Below are 23368 nucleotides of genomic sequence, written 5' to 3'. Positions count from 1 at the left end.
CAACGAGGCCATCTTACAGTGAGGTATGGCAAATGTCTTTTTTGTGTCCATTTTTCATTTAAGGGAAAGTGAACACAAGCAGTTCTATACATTTCAGGTGGATACTTTTCCAAGTAATAAAAACACTGTATTAATTTACTTTGCCATACCTCAAGAAGTTAAAAGTTAATATAAGTTAATATAAGTTAATATAAGTTGGACAGACAACTTTTTATTCTAGTGACATTTCCAAAATATGGGATCAATACTCACAAGTATGCAGCCTTTCCTTCTTCCAGTTCTTTACTTTTTCCACTTGAACCACTCTTTTTCCCACAGATCCTCCTGGTGATGCACATTAACAACCCACATTGTCGTACAAAGAAGCAGCTAACATCAGTCACAACCAGGATTAACAAAAGGGCTGCCACTCCCAGGCCAATGACAGCACCAAGTCCAAGACCATTAAAAAGAGTGTCTTGAAAGAAAGAAAATTAAAATTTATTAATAAAATTCATCCCAAGGAATAGTACTTTCTAAAGATTTCAAGAAATAGGCCAGGATGATAAAGGATGTTTAGAAATGAACCATTCTGACACTAACACAAATAAACGGTCTTGAAGATTGAGCATGTATACAACCTGATTAAAAAAAAATCACAAAATATCTTTTCTATATAGTATTTTCCCATTGCCAAAATTCCAATATAGTCACAGAGCATAAATTACACTATTAAATAACAGATAACATCACATCTTAAAATCCCATCACTGAGAATATCTGTAGGTAACCTAAGAAAAACATTTCAATATTTCAGTATGATAATCTTTTATATAAGTTGTTATTTTCCACATTTAAAATATAATTAATTAGTGGTGCTAAGCAGAATTACTGAAAGCTTTAAGAGAGTGGTAAAACAGTGTAAGTCATTTGTTGAATTAAAGTAAAATGAAAAAACTCTCAAAATAATTTAGTTCAAGCTATTAACTCTGCAAACACTTGCATACACCTAGTCTTAAATAAATTAGTATGAGGAAAACTATGCATATTATTTAATCATTATAGGGTTAGGATCTCATTTTGTATAGTACCATGTTGTACCATGAAAATACATTCATAGACTTCAAAATAAACATATTCAAAATCTGATCTTGCTTTCTGTATATGTATTATGAAAGCTTTTGCTTAGCTAATCTTACTTCATTAAAAATCTCGGAAAAAATATTTTAATGTTTTGACTCAGTTCATGGGTCCATAATAGACAAAAATCTTACAGACAGTTTTGAATCCTGTGATTCTGAGAACAACAACTATTGTGTTTGTGAATTCACATGAACCTTATAGAGAGGACATGTATCTGATCAATAAGCTAGGGAAAAAACAAACCAAAACAAAACACTTTAGTAATGGTTCATGCACCCAGCTAGTTAAAGAAGGTGTCAGTCTGGCGCAGAAATTTGCTACTGACAATTGCCTGGTGTGATGCTACATCCTAAGCAAACTCCACAGGGGAGTGGAACTGGATTTTTTGCACATTGGTGTTGCACATCAGCATTGCTTACTTAGCATTACCATGCTTTGGACTGATGCATGAGTCAGCAGTGCAGTGGTACATTTCCATTTGCAGCTGTATCTATGCCTGTTGCCAAAATAAGAGCAAGATTTTTCTGACAGTAGATTACTTGAATATTGTTTTAACAGACACCAGAACATAATATAATTTAGTGTAATATAAATGTTTTAATGGGGCTACTCCTATCATCTGCTTTGTCTTTCTCTTCCACCTTCATGATACACTTTGAACTGTTGTCAGATTAAGAATATGATTTAAGCTTTCTTATTTCTCCTTAACGAATTTCTAAGAAATTAGGTATTTGCCTATTCAAATATAATTTGAAAATTATTTTCTTGAGGACTTCTGCATCTATACATACTGACAGAAATATGCACTTTGTTAGTCTATGTGATAGAACTCTTAAATGGAAAAGTAAAAACTTTTTTCAAAGGCAAGGGAACATTTTAGTCCTTATACAATCAATTTAATTGCCTGTTGTATGAGTTGTTTCATTATAGAACTGTTCTTCAGAATGTTAGCAAATAAAGTAATAAGTCAGAATTCAGTGTATATATATACTTGGATGGATAGGCAGATAAACAGACAGATATTACTCCCAAGTTATTTTCCTTTATTCAGAAAGACTTAAGAAACACTAAATAAATAAAAATAATAGTGCAGTAATATAATGATGTATTACTTATGCATTGCCTTTCAGCAATGTTGGAAGTTGACATCTCACATGCATTAATTTTCTTTCCTTTCTTTTTAATATAAACATTCCTAGTTAAATATTGCCAGTATAATTTCCGATACATCTTCCAAAACTTACTTTATCCACACATCCACCAATTTATTTGATGAATTCCTTTCTAAACTTCAGTCATTTGTGTTTATTAATTGAAACTGTCAGGAAGATATAAATATTTAATTCCAGTTTATTGAAAAGCTTTATTAACCACTAAATAAAACTGTGGAGGAGAAAAATTAAGAGCTTTTAATTCATATTTTTAGAGAGATTTGGGATCATTTTGTTGCTGTTGAATATTTTGGATTGTTTGGGAGATACATTTGGATTTCGTTGGGAGACACATTTTTCACTGATGTAAAGAACACTTTGAGTGTAACTGGAACACTGTGATATGGCAAGCTTCACCCCCCAGATGTTTCAATAACAAAAAAGCCTACACAATATTTTCATTGGCAAGTGAAGGAAATGTTTATCGTAACAATATTGCTCCTTTGTACAATAATATTCATATTAATGTGTTATAGCTGTGGGGAAGACTTTATTTTTCATTTTTAATCTTCTTGGTATTGGTGAGACATCTGAGACCTAAGTATTTGACTATTACACATTCTTCTCTGTCATTGATAATTTCCCTTTCATTTAGCATTCCTCATGCTTACTTCTGCTCTTCTTGTCCCCTATTTTTACTACTTGTAGCCTATTTATTCATACAGTTTTTGTTTCACAATATTTGAAAGTCTGATTTCTTATTATTACCAATACTCTTCCAACATTTCTCTCTATCTCCCACATGCCAAAAAGTGACAGGAATGCAGCCACATGCTGTAGTGGGATGAGGAGCATGGCTGTCATCAGCTTTCTTGTCTGTCTTAGGCTCTTTATGTACTTTCTTCTAAAGACAGGCAGAAATTGGACTGACTTGTGTTTTAAAAGTGTCCGTGTTATGATTTATTTTTAATATAAATGAAAATATTTAAAATTAATATTTTAAAAGTTCATCTTTGGCTTAATTCTGTTTTTTCCTTAAATAACTGGGACTTTGTACTGGTCAAACTAACGTCAATTGCTATTAAAGCAGACTTAGGCCAGTCCTGAGTGCTTTCAAAAATGATATCTTAATTCAGCAATTGTATCAAAACAATGTGAAATTTTTTCTTTATATCTGATGACATCAATAGAAGTACTAATTCAGTGACTAGATGAAATGTATGTCATACTACATATAGACTTTCAACCAACTTTGAAAAACACCTTTGGTATCAAAAAGTTTTGCCCTAAATTAAATTTGGATTAACTTTACTGTGTCAATTCTTAAGCAATACAAAAAAATACATTATAAGCAGCAGTATTTTTTTTACAGTGTTCCAGAACATACCAAATGGACTCAAAATAAAAGTTCCACTTTGTGCTGTACAACAATAAAGTATTTATACATTATATATCTTCTTTTTCTAGTTGAAAACACAATTATCTTAAATAATAAAAATTCATTGTTAATGTGAGAGGATCAGTTCTTAACACAATTGTGAAAAGGTTTATTGTGTACCTGTCTTAGTAATCTAATCATAGTGGAGCCTTTCAAAACACTGCATGGAAAATAAAGTGTAAATTATATAGTTCTGAATGAGTTTTAATTGTAATTTTTCAAAAATGTGCTCAATTTAAAATAATATGCTTTTTGTTATATAAACTGTGGCATAAATAATATGATGCACCTTGCCACGATAATAAAGGAAACTGCCAACTTTAAACAAAATCACTTCATTCATCCATTTCCTCAAATAAGTGCTTATCAAGGAATACTTATGGAAATAAGATTATAAAAATTTCAGAAATGCAATAAAAAAATTTAAGCAAGTTTCTATAAATGTTGTGTAAAGTACTGGCAATTTTCAAGATCTCACTTATTCAGTAAGTTGTATTTTTAACTTCTAGTAAAATAATTGAACATTTTTGCACAAAACATTATTTGAATAATGGTAAAGAGCAACCAAGAGCTTAGGCAAGTAAAATAGAGTTTTCCAGTGAAGAGAACAAACTCAAAAGATACATTTTATGGACCCTCAGATGTAAATTCAGAGTGAATTCGGTTAAGGAGTCTGTATCAGATACTCTAAAGGGAAGCAGGTCTACAGAAAGAGTCACCATCTACATATGTACACAAAGTGTATGGGTACACTTTGTGCACAGAAAATTAAAGCTATTGCTTCTGCACAAAGAGATAGGAACTTAATATATAACCTTAATATAATCAGACTGATGTTATATGAATGTATGTCCTTCAATCTGACAGAATTTCTCTCTACTTTTACAGAATCATATTGTATATACTCAAGTGCTGGTACAACAAAATAATAAGTGCAAGTGTTATAAAAAGTACTCTGTTTGAGAAGAGGTTTAGGACAAGATGACCTCCAGAGGTCCTTTCCAACCTCAACGAATCAGTGATGCTAAGTTTTGTTGAAAAAAAAGGAACTCCGCACGTTATTGTGTCTTTCTTCCCTTCCTCTCCTCCTCAGCAGGCATGTATTAAATGAAAGATGAATGACAGATGATTCTACATAGTCCTTAACCTTTTACAATCATTTACATTTTTAAGGAAAAAACCCCAATGATATCAAACACTTTCCTATGATTATAGAGTAGCACTTGGCAGCTATATTTGAATGGGTGTGAATGACTGTGCAGGGATATTATGTATAAGTTTGTTCCGTCTGGAAAGTCTGAAGCTAAAGTAGGAACTGCTATTGAGCTGAAGTAGTTGAAAATTACGAGCTAGAGGATAAATTTAAAAGTGCTGCACTGGGTAGTAGCAGAAAATAAGCATGCATTGCTTATCATCTTCTTTAACTGCCCCAATGTATTGACTCTTATAAAGTCTGTCAAACCATGATGGTTATTTCTGCACTGCCTATGAACGTTGTCTTTGAATATATATCTGATCTGGAGCATTTCTTAGAATCAAAGGCTTACAAGATTTATATACCTATTCAAAACCCTAAAAAGAGACAAAACATAGATTTTTAAAAATTAGTATCCACTGATGGGCATCCAAACAATCATAATGTAGTATCAAAACCATACACGAGTTTTCTACTAGTTAATATTGTAAGAGTGGAAGGCCAAGGCCATTCCTAGAACAAGCACTGCCAAGCTAAAATCTGAAGAGGCGGATAAAAGGAGGATACACATCCAAACAAAAAGCACACAATGAGAAAAACTACAACAGTAACACCAAAGGATTTACGAGATATATAGAATTCCAGACAGGTAAAATGCATCTATAATATAGTTCCACCCTATATACAAAAATGCATACAAGTACCATGAGGTGTGTGTGGGAGGCAGGATATCGAAAATACCCAAAGGATGGTTCCTCGCTTCAATCATTGCAATTACTCATTTGGTTCCAGATGCTTTGAAATTTTGAATTTATTTTTTTAATCTTTCTTTTAGGGGATAAAATTGCATTAAAGTTTGTACATAATAAGAAGAAATAATTACTCATTTGGTAGCAGCTAAAAAAAAGTAATTCCTTGTTTAAAAATAATTGTGTCTGATACTTATATTTCACTGTCTTTAATGCTTTGAATTTTCTTTTGTTGAAAAATGGATATATATATAAATTGTGGGACTTGCATAACTTTGCCACTGCCTGTCAAAACATCTTCATTAGTCATTTTCCTACAGGACATGTCCAAGAGGGGTTTAAACAGAGCTGTTGTGTTGTCCAGCTCCTTTGTTGTGCGAGATCGAGATGCAAGAACTGTGTGGCACCCAAGAAATCTCAAGTTACAGGTACCCAGAGTGAATTCTGTCTTGGGTAGCATGCTATTAGCATATACCCAGCTTTTTTAGTGACAATGGTACGATGGTGGAAGAGGAACCATTTCTTATCTTGGTATAAGAGCATTCTATTACTATGCACTCCTGTGCCTTACTGAGATAAAAATAATCAGAATCAAAAAGTAGCAACCAACCAATGATTCCTCTCCTAGCTAGACAAGCTCCAATAATTTGGCTGCCACAGCCACAGCTGCATGAGCTGCTTTTAGCAATTTAGAACAATAAAACTTGGCTTTTGAGACAGGTAAGTGCCCAGCAGCTACATGTTTACCTTCAAATGAAATTAAAAAAAAAACAATACTCTTGCAGCATCAACTCTAAAAAAATATGATTCTGTGCAAACATTTACTAGGGAACGATATGGTGCAAAAGACACCATGACGGCAAGGAATATTCTTTTCGATTCCATTCCTTAATACAAAAAGACGCTAACAAGGCTATAATCAACATTAATTTTAATGTTTTTTCTTCCTTAGTGATTTTTCCTACAACTTTCTGCTAGAACAGATACTGCTGAAGGGCAGTGTACAAGCATGCAAGGATATGTGCTCTGTACTGCATGACTGAGTAATATGTTCTGACAGATATGCTTGACACACAGCTTTGAAAAATAAGAGAGCATTATTGTTGTAACAAACTAACTAAAAAGAAGGCTTCCTTTAACTTCCTTTTACCCACAAATTACATATCTTCATTGTCTACATCTCTAATGAAACCTGAGCCTGATTACAATGGAGTTTCAATAGTTTCACTGGCAGCAATAGGAGCAATAGACAAGAGGCTGCACACCATAGACAATGATGCACTGGAGGGATGAGCATTCAGAGTCAAGAGAGTATGTGGTGCCACCAGGTTTATTTTAGGAGATGTGAGCTATTCTCTCCAGAAGAGATTGATCTCCAAGCAATCTCAGAAGCATATCTAAGGTGTCCAAAAGAGTTATCAGGTAGCTACAGCCTCTTTTTTCATGTATTTACTCCGTCAGCATAATAAAGAGCATTTTTTTACCATTGCCTACTTCTATGGCAAGTCCCAGAGAAAGCCGGGCAGAAGTCCTCATTCTGTCTGTGGAAGCAGCAGCCACGCAAGGCCAAGGGAGGAAATACACTTCCAGGATGAGCTGCTTCACAATTCAGGCAGCTGATCAATACACTTTTTCCAGTATTTCTGAGGCAGAAAGTGAAGAAAATCCCCAACACTTTACATGTCCTAAAAAGCAATGGTTTTTTTCTTTGTTTTTGACAAGGAACAACTAACAGGAAGGGCAGAGACACCCCAGCATCAAGGCAGGAGAGGCTGTGTAAGGATGGCAGCTTTGTGGAGTTTGTGGCATCAGCTCTGCACCCAGGTTTTAGAAGGCTTTGGGGAAATGTGTCCCAGGATCCTCCATTCAAACTGATAGCAGATTTACTGAACATGTCTCTCAGAGGAATTTCTAAGTATCCATGAATATTAATTGAGACTGACAGGGGTATTGAAATCATTCACTTATGTGTGGTTTCAGTACTGCTATTACACAAAAGGTTAAATTATTTTAATTGCATTACTTGGGAGAATTCAGAATCACACCATACACACACACCACAATGGGCTGAGAGATTTTTGCATGTTTACACTGGATGACAGTACTGTAGTCAGGAGATCTGAAAAAAAGTCCACTGTCTTGGGATTGTATTAGAATTGACAAAATATCCAGGCTTGACAGAGCTTTCTTTTAGCTCTTTAAGACATAAGTAAATGCAAACACAACAATATTGAGAAATATTACTTGGAATAATATTTAAAATGTATAATTATTTTACAGCATTACTTAGAAAAAGAGAAGTTTACTATTATGAGTGCTGCCAGTATATGGTGCATGTTTTTACTTGCAATAGTTACACTGGTACAACTGCAAGAGTCAGCAGAGTTGTACTTGCTGTGAAGGTATTGTGTACCAACATAGTTTCTCCTAGCATGAAACAACTGCCTTTTGGGATACAACTGTTTCAAGCAGGCAGATTAAATCAGTATGGATCAAGTGTTCAGGCTGTGCATTTATATAGACATTTCACTAACTTGCCCCATTAGTGGAGTAGCACAGCAGCTACCTAATATGCCTAAACTAAAAACTGGGGAATTATAATTTTAATGATACTTTTTGTTTTGTGCTTTTGTTTGTTTGGTTTGGTTATTTTTTAATAATATAATAATAAAATTTTTCATTAATATTCACTATTGGATACAACACTGAGTTTTACCATTGAAATAAAAATACTTATGCAATGTTAAAAAATCTCTTCAGTTATAAAATAAATAATGTAGATAACACAAGAAAAACAGCGTTTATCAGTAATAAAGAAAATACAGATACAAATGTTTTAAGTCAGTTTTCTTTATTATAAAAATGAAGACAGAAGTTGCAGAAAATAAAATGAACTTTGAACAACTGATGAAAGACACAAAGTTACATATATTCCTTGACACTGCATTTGGGAAGATGCTGAGGAACATTACATTTACATTATGCACACATTCTTCAGGGAGAAAGCAGAGAAATGACAGCAAGTACTGCATGCATTTAAGAAATCAGTGGAGCAAAATGGTAGCAAAATAGGAACAATATGACAAAAAATGTTTGTTTCACAAATTAAAACAAACTACTTTAAATTCAGATTTTTTTCTTGCCTTTCATATTGTTTTTGAAAACAGAAACTTAAAGAAACTGCAGTGCTTGCACAGAAGTAGTTTTTAGTACATTTTGGTATATCGTAGTATTTTAGTATATTTAGTATATTTTCAAATGTAATTCTGTTGGGAATTTACACCCAGTAAGACTTACTTTGTTTATTTTACAGCTCACTTAACATGTATTATAATTAAAAAGATATGAAAATAACACATTCACTAGAAATTTTTCTCTACAAAAATGTTAAACATAAAATAAATATTCAGAACTATTAATAAGAATATCACACAATATAATGGGACTATGGTGCCAAGAACTGCTACTACAGTTTCTCGGGACTTGAGAGCATATAAAAATGAATAAAAATTGATATTCCTACCTCAGTCGCTTGATCTAAACATTTGAACTTAACACAGCTCTTGTGCATATAGCTTCCATACTGTTTCTAAACAGGCAAAGTTTGTAGATTCTCTGCACTTGGTATTAGACACCACTGGCTTTATTAGGATATTGTAATTGGCATTACAAGGAATAGGATTTTCCCTTTGAGTTTCTACCACTTACACATTAAGCCTGATAAATGCGTACCAAAGGAAAACTGAAGATTCCTTACATGCCTGAAGAAATGAGATGGATGAAGTACAATATGATAAGTTCAAATGAGCTCCGGATATAGCAAAAATTTCAGCAATGTCATTACAGACCTCAGAAGCTACATCTGTCTTGATACTGTTTAAACTGCTTCCTAAAGGTAAGAGTTTTTTCCTAAAAACCTTGAAAAAATGAGCAATTAGAAATCATCAACATACTGGACAATGGATAGAAGATTGAAGACTGCTAGCACAATCACAAATTGCATACGAGTCTCCAAGACCTCTTAAAAGAATAAAATTGTTTTGTTAGGCTTAATTAGTTCACTTTACATTTGCATACATATATGAGTGGAGCTATTAAATTTAGTGAATGAGGTTTGCATGCTGGAAAGATAATACATAGTAAGGTCTAGGAATCTAACTGACTATTGGTCATACAGTTACTTATTTAATTAAACCACTATATCTGTTTATCTTTTAAATATCTATTTTTCATATGCACATTATATTTTTTTGCATCAGTGCTTGGACTTATACGTTCATCACAACATTAAATGTAATGTTATTTTGTTGCTTGGTAATAGTATGTTTTGTACACCTCACAAAACCCCACAGATGGATATATTTTATTTCCAATGCATGCAGTATATGTGTCTTTTTCTAGGTAATATTTTTCCTCTCTAGCTAGACAGCAACTTATATTCTAATAACCCTACTGTAATAAATGAAGAATCACATTTGAAGTTGTATTATGTTAAATATTTTGATTAATGACTAATTTTTAAATGTTAGGAACTTGTCAAAAATCTGGAAACAAGAAAGGCAAAAAGTAAAATCTGATTAGGAAAGAAGCCAGTCTTAGACTCAAAAGGTTTTAAGTCAAAACATTTTAAAAATACTGTTCCTTAGAGATACACTACTATATCACAGAATAATCATTATACTTTTTAAGTTTCTTTGCCATCAATTTGGATTTAAGGCATAACTTCAATGTAGAATATCTTAGGACTTCAGTCTTACAGTCAGTTGAATAGTAGCATTTACAAAACAATGTGACAATCTTGAAAAAACAGTAATATTTTACAGTGTCAATCATAAGACCTAAAATCCCTTTTACAATTACTTCATTTAAAGAAACAAATTTACTTATCTAACATTTAAGTACTGATGACAGCAGAATATTAAATTCCATTTGTGAAGACATATTTATCATTTTAATACAGATCAAACTACAATTTTAAAGCTGTTCTGTGTATACCTACCAATTATAATTTAATTTGCAAATGTATCTTTTCCACTTTTTCCTCATTCTCACATGTAGGAAGACAAGATTTTAAATGTCTGTATCTTCCTACAGACTGTAAAAAATATTGTAAAATACTCTCATTCTCATTGTTTTTAAAGACAGAATAATGAAACATTCTTAAAGAGAAATGAAAACAAAACTGTGTAAGTTAGTCATCGCAGGAGATACATGACAACTCAAGGACATTATTCTCTTCCTCTTTTTCATTCTCATTACACAGGTTTTTGGGACACTGCCCAGAACTGCCTGGCTCTGCTATCACAGAATCCCTATAATTCTGACTTAACTCATCCTCTTTGGACTTTGATGGGAAGGGTAGGGCCAAGAGAAAAGCATCATATTCAAAGCACCTGATAAACTCAAAATTAATAACGCAGAAGAACATAAACTGGAGCACTGACATTGTGACACTGAGGATAAAAGCCAACTTGTCATTTATAATGTATATTTAGTTTCTAAAATTTCTCAAGTATTTTCATCAGGTCTTTCACAGTATGTTTGGAGAGTTCACAGTCAATCTCTCTCTGTGCCCTAATTCCAATATTGTCTTCTTATATGCCCATCTGCAATGCCAGAATGACTTGGTAAGATAATAAATTTATAACTGGTAAAGAGTACTTCAAATTTTTATCCAGAGTAGGAAAATTATTTAGGAATTTTCCATTTTCCACTTTTATACACACCTGTAGTAGCCTGTCTTGCTTTATTAAAAAAAGCAAGAACAGAGATAAGTATATGACAGGTAGAATATACAATAAAATGTTTAGTAGAACAGCTTTAAGATTTCAAATTTTAGGAAATTAGGGAAATGCTGCAAAATAAAGAAATGCAAAAATCAAACTGTCTGTGCAGCCTTAATGAGCTCCGATTTTATGTTTCACTCTATGAGACCATCTAAGTTTTACTCAAGACCTTTTAATCCAGTGGCAGGTGCTCACTAGTGATTGTACCCGCAATTTGGTTTTCTTCATTATTCAGAACAGCACTGTATTGTGTCCACAAGAGAAAATTCTGTTTCCTTATATGCATTCAGTCCCTATCTTAAAATGGGATCAGAATGCAGAGGGAACGTGACTGCAGACAACAGCATTTCCAAAGAATTTCCTGCTCCCCTGGTTCAACAAGGAGCCACAGTGTTTGTGCACCACTGTGCTCCTGGAAACTGAGAAAGTGCTCCTGTGAGCAGATCATGTTGGGCTTGTGCTGAAGCACATTCGGTGGAGATCAAATAATTCACTGTTGACCAGTTGTGAACTGAGATTTTCAGAGGCTTCCAATCAGGCCAGACTTAGGCAGACCTTTTTTTTTTCCCCGTGGGAATACAAGGAGCATCTACTTACTACATATTAGCCAAATGTCAGTTCTCTGATCATAAGTAGAGATGTACTTGCAGTTTTTTTGTTTTGCTAGTACAGGGAAAAAAACCTGACAATAATGACAACAGCAAACATTTGAACTATCTACATTTTAGAAATGGTTAGAAAAAATAAAGCCTCTTGCAATAGTTTCTGCCCAAGGTTGATACCTCCCCTAAAAAAAATTTACAAAAGCAATAGCACTTGTCAGAGTTATACTCAATTAAAAATGTGTTCTCACACCTGAAAGATTTTGATAACTGTTATGTGCATCTAGCAGTTCCATATCCTCCATATCACAGCTAAAGAGAAAAGTTTCATCTAAAAAAGATAGCTTAATGTTAAGAACTCTACCCTTCATTAATTGTTGTCTGTAGGTTCAACAAACAGTTAAGCATTAAACAAAAACTATTTTTATAAGAATAACACCTACAAAACTAAATGACCAAGTCAATGCGTATTATTCACATCATTTGTGCATGGAAAAACAGGTTTTCACCCAACTGACTCTGTCCAGAAACCCAAAGTTTCTACTCCTAAAAAATTAAAATAGAAGGCCTATTTCTTCACCCTACTATGCCAGACACGTCAGTCTAATTCAGTTCAAATTAATGGCATGGCATTAGGTTAAAGTGATAGAACTTAGTGGCAAGGGCTGTGGATCAAATAGTGGCCCCACTTGACACAGTGAGAGATTTTCTACAGATTGCATTGAAGGCAATACTTTTAGAATGGTGTTTGCTTGAATCCCAGCTACTTCATTATATTAAATACGTACATTTTTTAAAAAGGTATTTCTGTCAATAAATTAAGTCTTCAAATTTACACACATGCATTCTGAAGAATGCACATCACATCTTACTTGCGACATAAGCTAGTTTTCTAAATTGATTGCTATTTGGTTTAGATGAGAAGAGGTTTTATTGATGATGTTTTAAAATAAAGATATAAAAGAATAAGTTCAATTTGGCAAAACTGATCTTGATCACTATTTCTAAGAAATAAGAATATACAGTGGTGAAGATACATAAAAACTTAAATTTGACCAAATAATTTCAAAGTTATAATAGTACTAAATCCCAGAAGAAACTAATAATAATGGAGAAAAAAAATCAATATATACTGTTAATTTATTATCTTTGTTGTGGTTAGTAAAAATTTGAAGGCAAGTATCTTAAAATAGATATTTAATTCTGCCTTAGCTCTGAAGTCCATTGAATTCTTGGGCTATTCTGTATGCAGGAGATGAATCAACTATAAACTCAGTCAACTACATACATTCTAAAATCAAATATATGCAGTAAAATGTCTATGTGGAGTCCTACTAAATGAACGTTTTTCTCAGGATTTGTATATATTGTTCAAGTTGCAGAGTTTATAAGCCATTCTTTTAACATGTAAAATGGGAAAAACTACTTTTCCCATTTTTACTAAAAGTCAAAATTGAGCTCCCTGGATCTTCAAGTCCAACCAATACCATCAAATGGAATGTGGCACTGTTGCAGTCACAAAAAGTGAGTTTGGTAGCAGGGACCTATTTTATATGCCAAGACATAGCTGCAGAGAATCACAGATAAATAAATCAACTTAAATACTATGATCTAAAGTAATTAATAGATTATAAATTAGGGAAGAAATATTTGATAAAATCCACAAAAATGTGGATGTACGAAACATGTCTATATTAAACATAAAGTTTTAAGTACATCATGGAAATATTTAGTATAAGCATAACTGTGAAATTCAAAATGTTCTCATGAAAGACCAATTGATGGTGCATCTGGAAAACCATGAGACTTGCAATGGTAAGGTCTGTGCATAGATTTATTACAATCAAAATATAGTTGAGAACATAAAATCAAATTACATTGATCAAATTCAGTAAGTCACATTCTCCAACTTCTGTCAGAGAGAAGAGCCAAGTATCATCTGTTGAATCTGTCACTGAACTTACAAGTTTCCAAAAGGCCAGACGAAAAAGTTTGCATGCACAGACTGAAATAATTACACTATGTAGGATCTTAACTATGAATGGAAACTTTATAAGAGCTATAGAAAAGTACAACTTTTTATACAGGTCTGTGTTTATTTTTCTGTAAATATAAAATTAAGAGGCAAAGGAAGAAAACACACTGCTTGCTTTATCAAAAGCATCAAAACATGCACCAGAAACTTATGACTACAATGAAAGAGAAACCTGCAGCATTCAGCTGCAAGGACTGGCCTCCATTTTCATGTCTAGTAGATTCACAGCATCTATCTGTGTGGTTAAGAATTGTTACAGAAAATCAAGAGTGTGAAAAAAAACGTAAATATGAGAAAAAAGTGAAAAAGTTGATAAAATATGAAAAATAAAGTATCAAAAGGAAAAAATTAACAGTGGGAAGTGGGAAAGAAAAAAGAAAAAAAATTAATTTAATATTTACACTGTGACAAAGACAATTACTTGAAATACATTACTCTAATAGAAACATCAAATTATTATTAAAGTGTGGATGAAACAGTAACCACTGAAGTGAAGGATTTGAGTATTTTCAGGTTTTTTGCAATGAACCTCACATTTAGCTTAAATCACAGAGCTGCTGTTTTATGAATATGTTTTTGTGGAAAACTAGCCTTTGGGATGTGGACACAGAATGTTTAATCAACGCATTATCCTCTTGTAACACAAATGTCCCTGTTCTTGCACTAACATACAGCTGAGTGTCGGTAACTATCAAGTGGAAAAGACAGCAATATAAATAAACTAAGAGCTATCATGAACTTTACTTCATCCTCACACATATTTCTACTCTAGTGTTTTCAATTATACACATTTTAAAAGAAATTATGACTGTTGAAGCTGTCCAAAATTCACAACAGGTTCTTTTTATTAAGACTTAAATAGTTTCGTACTTGTATTCATAGCAAAAAAACCCATCAGTTTCGACACATTGAACTTCCACAGTTATTTTAGTAACACAGTTTTTAGATATTTTTAGAGAATACGTCTAACAATTTAATCTAGTTGTCACTTAGGGTTCTTTTAATAAAAAAGCAACATAATGCTAGTAATTACTTATAACAAACATTCTAGGTGAATAAGAATACCATACTTGCAAAGTGTGGCTTTGCATTTCAACATTCAACATGATGATTTTCTTTTTTTCTCATACCATTCAAAAAGATAGGCAAATTTAAATTCACAAGGTAAAAATAAAATTGATTCCTTTTGAAACAGAATTTCTGTGAATACAGAGCAGTTCTTTGACTATTTGCTTTTCTTCTAGCATTATTTTGTATTGCTTCTCTAGTATTCAGTGGTAGTTAATTTCTGTGACAGCTGTACTGTAAGAATTACATGTGATGACAATTTTTTTTCTTCCTATGAACAAGTCCGATGGTAATAATGTGTAAGACTTTTTGTCTCTCTTTCTGATTCATATCAAATAAATTCTATCAGTTTTAATAAGTGCTTTTGATCCCTTTTCATGTAAAAATGATTAGACTTTGCAGGGAATTAAACAAACTCAGCTGTTTTTAGCCTACAGCAAAACATGTCCTATCACTTACAACAATGTTCATTTCTCCAGAATTTTATGAGAAATGAGTTACTCAGCAAATTCTAGTACTCAATACTAGTCTGCAAAACAAAAGCAAATAAGATTTGTGGCAACTATAATATTTCTGAAGGTTTGGACATTAATTTTTCTGATTGGTGTGATTCTTAAAAATGCCTATTCTCAAAGCATGAGATGTCAAAAATAAACTTAATTTATTCTCTCTATCCTCTTCAGAACTCCAGAAAATAAAACAAAAAAAATAACCTTCTTCCAATATACCAATACATGCTGAAGACTTTGCTTTACACTTTTAGCTCAGAATTATGATCTGAACAAAAGTTTGACAAAATTCTTCATTTTCAAGTTCTGATTTTGGAATAATAATAATAATATCCTTCAGCCTACAACAAATTTATGCAGGTAAACTTCATAATGGTAATGCTGAAGCACTACCTTGCCTTGGGAATATGATCAGAACTGCAAAGAGAATAACATTCTCAAGGCTTTCCTTTTTGACTACTGCATTTTGTTCATTTTAGATTTAACTAAAATTCTAACTAGTCAAATCTGTATACATACTGAGGAATCGGGTAATGCACAAAGTTGTACAAGAGAGGTACCCATTACAGTCTTAAAATTTCTGATACTTGGAATAGAAATTTTGCCTTTGGAAATATCTTCAAACTCCTTCTGTGCTTTTCTTTTTCTTTCTTGGTTTAAATTTATTGTTGCTATCCAAGGAGGTGCAAGGATCTAGGGTGAGAAAGTCACAACTATTCTTTCCCAAATTATTCCAGTTGTTAAAAGTGTGCAAATTTCTAACACAGTATTTTCCTTACTGAGATACAAAAAAAATTTACTTCTCTCTTCAAATATCTGTTTTAAAAAAGGAAATACAGGAATGTATAGTTATTTTATTCCTGAAGAATCAGTACATAATATGAATCTACAGTCTTTTTCTGGAGATATAACAGGCAATTTAAAAGCCACTAGTAGTGACTTTTAGTCCTGGCTCAAGTAGCTACTGGCAGCCTTTCTAAGTTTTTCTGTGGACAAAGACTACAAAAAAAGGAAGTAAGTCCACAGGCTCTGAGATAAGCCCACAGGTGCTGAGTGAGCTGTCATTGAAATGCCATTCTCAATAACCTTTGAATTATCATGGAGACTGGGAGAGGTGCTTGAGGATGGGTGGAAGCAAATGTCACTTCTGTCTTTAGAAGAGGCAGGAAGTGGGGCTCAGCGATTTATATGCCAGTGAATCTCACCTCAGTTCCTGGGAAGGTGATGGAGCAACTAATCCTGGAAACTGTTTCCAGGCACATGGACAATTCCATCGTAAGTAGTCAGCACAGATTCACAAAGGCAAAGTCACACTTGACCATCAGGTAACCTTCTATGATGAAATGACTGGCTTGGTTGAGGAAGAGCTCTGGATATTGTCTGTGATGAAATCAGTAAGGCATTTGGCACTGTCTCCCATAAGATCCTCATAGAAAAGATGTTAATATATGGGCTTGATAAGCAGAAAGTGAGGTGGAAATGAAAACTGGCTGAATGACCATGCTGATCAATAGCATGAAGTCTGGTTGGAGGCCAGTGACTAGCAGTGTACCCCAGGGGTCAATACTGGATACAATGCTGTTCAACATCATCAAGGATTTGGAAGACGGGGCAGAGTATATACCCTTAGCAACTTTGCTGATGACACAAATCTCAGAGGCGTGGCTGAAACACCAGATGGTTGTACTACCATCCAGTGGGACCTCGAAAGGCTGGAGAAATGGGCTGATGGGAACTTTATGAAGTTCAACAAGGGGAAGTGCAAAGTCCTGTACCTGGGGACTAACAACCCCAGACACTAGTATATGGCTGGGGGCCATTCAGCTGGAAAATGGCTTTGCAGAAGAGGACGTGGAAGTCCTGGTAGACAGCAAGTTGAACATGAGCCAGTAATGTGCTCTTGCAGCAAGGAAGGCTAATGTAATGACAGCAGCACACTCTCATGTGATACCCTGACCTCGAGGCTTGGTTGCAATCAGCTAAAATCTAATTTCAAACAGATCTGAAATGACTTGAAATGTAAGGAAAATGCTTGAAAGTACACAAGAATTATTCAGATTGGAAGTTTATGCATACTTATGGTAAGTCAACAAATGTTGAGTGCTTTTGTGGTGGAGTACAGAACAAGAATGAAGAAGAATGAAGCAGGCTGTTTTTTGGCTTCATTTAGTCGATGCATGGAGAGGGTCAAGTCAAACTTCTGGAGAAAATGGAGGTTATGCTTCCTTTCAGAGTAAAGGAGACTGTGCCCCAGGGAGTCTCTTGCAGCACTTGAGTCAAGGTTGAATGAATGTGAGAGACAAGGAGAGCACCTGCAGCAAGAGAGTCTGCTGTTTGGCAGCAAGATGTAACAGGAAGAAAAATCTACTCCAGCTATGCAAATGGGATCATATAGAATTTATTTCTACCCAAAAAAAGTCAATGAATTGCTTGACTGAAAGCAAAATTAAAGGGCTTACCCTGTGAGAAAATTGTGGGCATCAGGGAGACTTCTATTTTTCTGTACTTAGTCATTTTCTGTCTCTGGATTAAAAAGTTCATTACCCTAGCTTCTATTCTAATAAAATACTGTCTTTATAGTTAAAAAGCCCTACTTTGTCTATGTAATGCATCATAAAATTTACATACACAAATTCAAGTACACATCTATATATACACACACACCTGTAGCATTGATATGAGCTATTTTTATTTTTCATTCACTTTGATGCCACTGGAGATCCTAAAACTGTTTTGTAAAAACTACTGATAAAAATCATGTTTGGCATGAAGACTATCATTTTGCTACTGATGATTATGAGAAAAAATATGAATTAGATAGTCCCTCTTTGCCTATCACTATATGATTTTAAATTCAGTGACAGACACGCATTGAAAAAAAAGTAAATGAGATGCACAAGGGATTAAAACTTTTTCAGAGATGTTAACAAAAAAAATATTCCAACAGTTCATGCAGTACTGGAAGTTTAAAAAGCCCAAAACAACCAATATTGCAAGGTGAGAAAAACAGGTCTAAGGGCTTCTTATCTTCAAATGCTTTTCTCATTTTCCCACTATTGCACCAAGTTATTAATCTATAATGAAGAAGAAAATGTTTATGATTAAACACAACTTGAAGCCATTTTTAATATATCTAATATCCTTCCAGAGAAACAGCACTGGCTGGATAAAAGCCTTTGGAAGACGCACCTGCATAGATCTTCCACCACTAATTTCTGAAAATATATCTAACACTTCCAGAAGGTATCCTCTTTTAATGCTTTCCATTTCATCTTCTTTTGAGATTTATTTAATATAAAACTGTAAATGTGGTTCTAGGTTGCAATAGAAATGGTTCAGAATGACAGCTGATTTGAACACTTTTGTACCAGCTGCATGGTACAAAGACAGGATCTCTATCTCTGCCCAGCTGAGAAAGAGTAAATGGACACATACAAATGGGCTGTAATGTTGGCTCTGGGAGCTGATGGAGTTCAGCTCTTCTCAGTAACACCTAGTCAGAGGGTTTGTTATGGCTGCAGAGATTAGTCTTTGCTGTCCTAACACTGATAAAGAGCTAAGAGCTAAGGCACACAGCTCCTTTGAGAATCCCCTTTTTTCTCATAGGATTAGAAGCAGATTAACACTATAGAGAAGCCAGAACAAAATTTTCTAAAATATATAAATCAGTACCTAAAGTCTGATAAAGACTTCATTCAGAGGCAATCACACTGATATTAGAGTTGCACCTGCCTGCAAGTACTGCCAACTAATGTCCCTGCTGAGATATTGGAACACATAAAATAATACATTTAAGACTATGCCACTCTTTCTTCAAACCATGATTCTTAAATACACACTCACATGCCTAAGTAAAAGTGAAATACAAAGATGGAATTGCTGGCTGCAAAAAATAACTCAAAAAAGTAGGAAGTAAAATGATATATACATAGGTATAGTAATAGCAATACATAGCAATGGATGTATAAACATATACACATACAGGAATACATTTACACATAGATTTTTTCAGGACAAAGTGTTTTAAGAAGTTGGTCTGATGAGTATTTCTCAGTCAGTGCAAGGTTCCATTGGTAAACCCTTCAGAAATCCAGGAAACTTTTATTACAAAGATTACAAATTCTAAGAAACTGTCACAAATTTGAGTGATTCAGTGAATGCAGACCATGTTATAGGCCTAGGAACAGAAATTACAAAATCAAGTAGATCTATAGTTGGAGGCTGTTGCAGTCAACCATGTGAAAATTTAAAGGAATGTCAGTCTCATTTATACACCTCACTGATGCCAGACAGTAATTTGCAGCCACAGGCTCCTTCCTAGACCTAAGACTGTAATCATCATATTGTGTTATTATAGAATTTGACTGCCAGCCAGGAGCTGGTACTTGATCACACTTACATAGCAAGCAAAAGTTGTGGACTCAGTGCCCACAGGAGTTGTGTATTCATGTAAGTAGAGTATTGGCTTCCAGTCCCTGCCCTCAGGGATTACTACTTCTGCCTTATATCCAATGGCTGTTGAAAGCATAAGCAAGCTCCTTCTACAGGATTCAGAACCAAAGTTTTATTTCTTGTGACAACTCCCATTTCCCTGGTAAGCACCAATTGAAGGACAACAAATGAATCCTTGCCTCCATCTCTCTCCAGTTCTCTGATTAATTGCATTCTTTCGCAGACATTTTCACTAGAATAGTATGTCAGATATAGTGAAACTTCATGATACTTAAGGGTTCCCAAAATTAGTTTGGGATAAGGAATATCCATGAGATTGCATACATGGATCTACAGATATTCTGCTTTTTAGCTGTATTCAGAGCAAGACAGAAACACTTTGGTCACCTGTGTGTCCTAGTCTAGGTTCCTGTGTGACCTACTCTAGGTGATCCTGCTCTGGCAAGGGGGTTGGACTGGATGATCTTTCAAGTTCCCTTCCAACTCCTAATATTCTGTGATTTCTGTGACTCAGATGAGGTGAAATGCCATAGATCTGGGTGCATAAAGATGAAAACCTTCAGGAGTCTTAGAAACTACTGTAATAATTACACGAATAATCAAGAAGGGAATCTCAAGTCATCAAAAGAAGTTAAGTGAGCACAGGATAGCTGACGGAGATTTCATACAAAAGTCTACCTACGTTTCTCTCTAGTTGACATACTTTTAAAAATTACCTACAGAATATTCTTATGATGGGAATTTCACAGTTCTCAGGCTTTGCAAAAATATTGTCAAGGAAAGGAATTCGTTCCACAATCATAAACGCAATAATTCATATAAAGAAGGCCTGATGTGTAAATAGTGTAACAGACTTCTTACAACTACTTAGAGGCTATGGAAGAGCACTGAAAGTTAAAAGCCCTAAAATAGCTATCAAACTGTGTTCTGAGAAAAAATGTTCTATGTATCTGCTGAAACTAAATTAGCTAAGCTGCCTTTTACTTGAATGTCTAGAGACCATCTATATTATCATTTACACAGGCATATCATGTTTCTCTGAGTTACAGCAGCTGTGGCAATAATATGGAATACTTTAAATAATTGTAACAGGTTAAAGTTAGATTGCCTTGCAAAACAAGTAAGATTTGCTTTTCAAATATACAAAATTTAAAAATGGCTTATCCCTTCAATTTACCTAAATAAGGTTTTCTTTATTTTTCTACTTGATAAATATTTGTATTTCCTCAGGACAAAAAGCTTTCTTACATTTCTTTTACCCTTTTCTTTTTCGATCATGTACTGAAATTTTATTTCTGAATTATTGAAATCACAAGGCACTATCTGTTTAAAAACAAGTATACAGGGTCTATTGAGGCCCTGAATTTCAATTAAGATGCAAATCAACTGTCACTACTGCAATTCAAGTGAATAAACCAAACTTTTATCATTGAATCGTAGAATGTGTTGGGTTGGAAGGGACCTTTAAAGGTCATCTAGTCCAACCTCCCTGCAGTAAGCAGGGACATCTTTAACTAGGCCATGTTGCTCAGAGTCTCATCAAGCCTGACCTTGAATGTCTTCTGGGATGGGGCCTCCATCACCTCTCTGGGCAACCTGCTTCAGTGTTTCACCACCCTCATGGTGAAGAACTTCTTCCAAATGTCCAATCTAATTCTACTCTGCTATATTTTTAAGACGTTCCCCCTCATCCTATCACTACACAGCCTTGTAAACAGTCTCTCTCCAGCTTTCTTGTAGGCCCCCTTCAGGTACTGGAACTGGTTCTGAACCTATTAATGAATTACAAATGCCTATCTCTTTCTATAAATGCAACAGTGCTTCTGATATCAATAAATTGTTATGAAATATTAAAAATTATTACAGAGATCTTAAGATAGCTTTCCTGAAAATATATTTGTAGAAAACTTGTAATAGACAGAAAAAAATTACTCAGTTATTTCAAACTTTTCTGATTACACAGTAGACTATTACTCATCATTCAAACTCATTGACACTTTACTTACATCAATGCTAGTAAGATGGTCAGATTGAAACACAAGTATTGATATGGTTTACGTTTTAATACATTGGCCAATATATTTATCTGGCAAGATTTTAATTTGATTCTAACACCCTAATAGTTCAATACGTGGCATAGAGAAAGTATTATGTTAGAGGACTTAGGACCTGATTTTAAAATGGTAACGATGACACTGATCTAATTTGGAATTTATTATTAAAGATACCAGGTAATAATTGAGATTAAAAGTTTGAAATCTCTTCCTCATAATATTTGCTTTGTAGAAATTAAAACTACCATCATATTTTAGGTTTATAATGATTGAGATAATTTTGCTTTGTTACATCAAAATATAACTTCACATTGGGAAGCATTAAAACTTGATAAATTAGTTACTGAAACACACTCACTGGTAAATGCTATGTGGTTTTCCTTAAAAAAATTCAAAGCTTCCTGTTTACACACTTAGAAATATGAATATTTTAATATATATTTGAATATATGAATGAATGTATTATGAATATATGAATGAATATCTCTATATATTTCAAAGCTTGTAAATAGGTCTAATAGAAGGATGTACACTCACCAAGTTAGGGTGACTCAGTAACACAGTATCTAGACAAGACTATTTGAAGTCTTAACCTCATCAGACACTAAAATAAATACCCTTATTACATGTGTATCTTGAAGTATATGTAGAGATATTTTGAGTTGGACCAAAGTCAAGAATTCTAACAATTAAGTTGGTTACAACAGACAAACAGGCAGCACAAGGTGACTTAAAAATGTATAGCAGGTGGGTGTATCCTAAATACTATAATTCTTGTTAACTTCTATCATCTGAGTTGAAAATTCAGTGTTCGTTCTGTACTTACAAATGACTCTATTACTAAGAGAAAAGTAGGAATCGAGGTGCCATTTAAGAGCTTTGAATCCAGTCTTTGGTCCTAACAGAGTATGGGGTCTCAGGCTTTGTCAGTTAAAGACTTCAGTTACCTCATATTCAACTACACACATTAGCATACTATGAGTAGCAAACAATTCATAGAGAGAAAACATTCTAAAATTAACTTACCTGTAATAATGTTGGGCTTTGGTGGCATGCTGAATTCATACAATGTTGGTTCAGAATAACCCAGTCTGTTGGCAGCTGTAATTTGTACTTCGTAACCCATGGTCCATTGAAGATGCTCTAAGATGATGTGGTCTCTACTGCCCTGCACCTTTTTCTCTAGCCACTGGTCTTCCTTATCTTT

At 33.9% G+C, this 23368-nt stretch overlaps 1 protein-coding gene across 1 annotated transcript; it reads right to left on the bottom strand.

Moving 5' to 3' along the window:
* Positions 1–252: 252 nt before the first annotated feature.
* On the bottom strand, positions 253–23368 carry LOC104546831 (neural cell adhesion molecule 2-like; the record flags this gene model as incomplete). The annotated part of the gene is made up of 2 exons (XM_010192326.1): positions 253–457; positions 23188–23368. Coding segments are annotated over 2 exons (386 nt in total), but the record flags the coding sequence as incomplete, so codon positions are not given.

This window comes from Mesitornis unicolor, unplaced genomic scaffold, assembly GCF_000695765.1.
Source record: "Mesitornis unicolor isolate BGI_N332 unplaced genomic scaffold, ASM69576v1 scaffold7899, whole genome shotgun sequence".
In the NCBI taxonomy this organism is placed as follows: domain Eukaryota; kingdom Metazoa; phylum Chordata; class Aves; order Mesitornithiformes; family Mesitornithidae; genus Mesitornis; species Mesitornis unicolor.
Note: the sequence above shows the minus strand (reverse complement) of the source record. Positions and strands in the feature narration are given on the sequence as shown.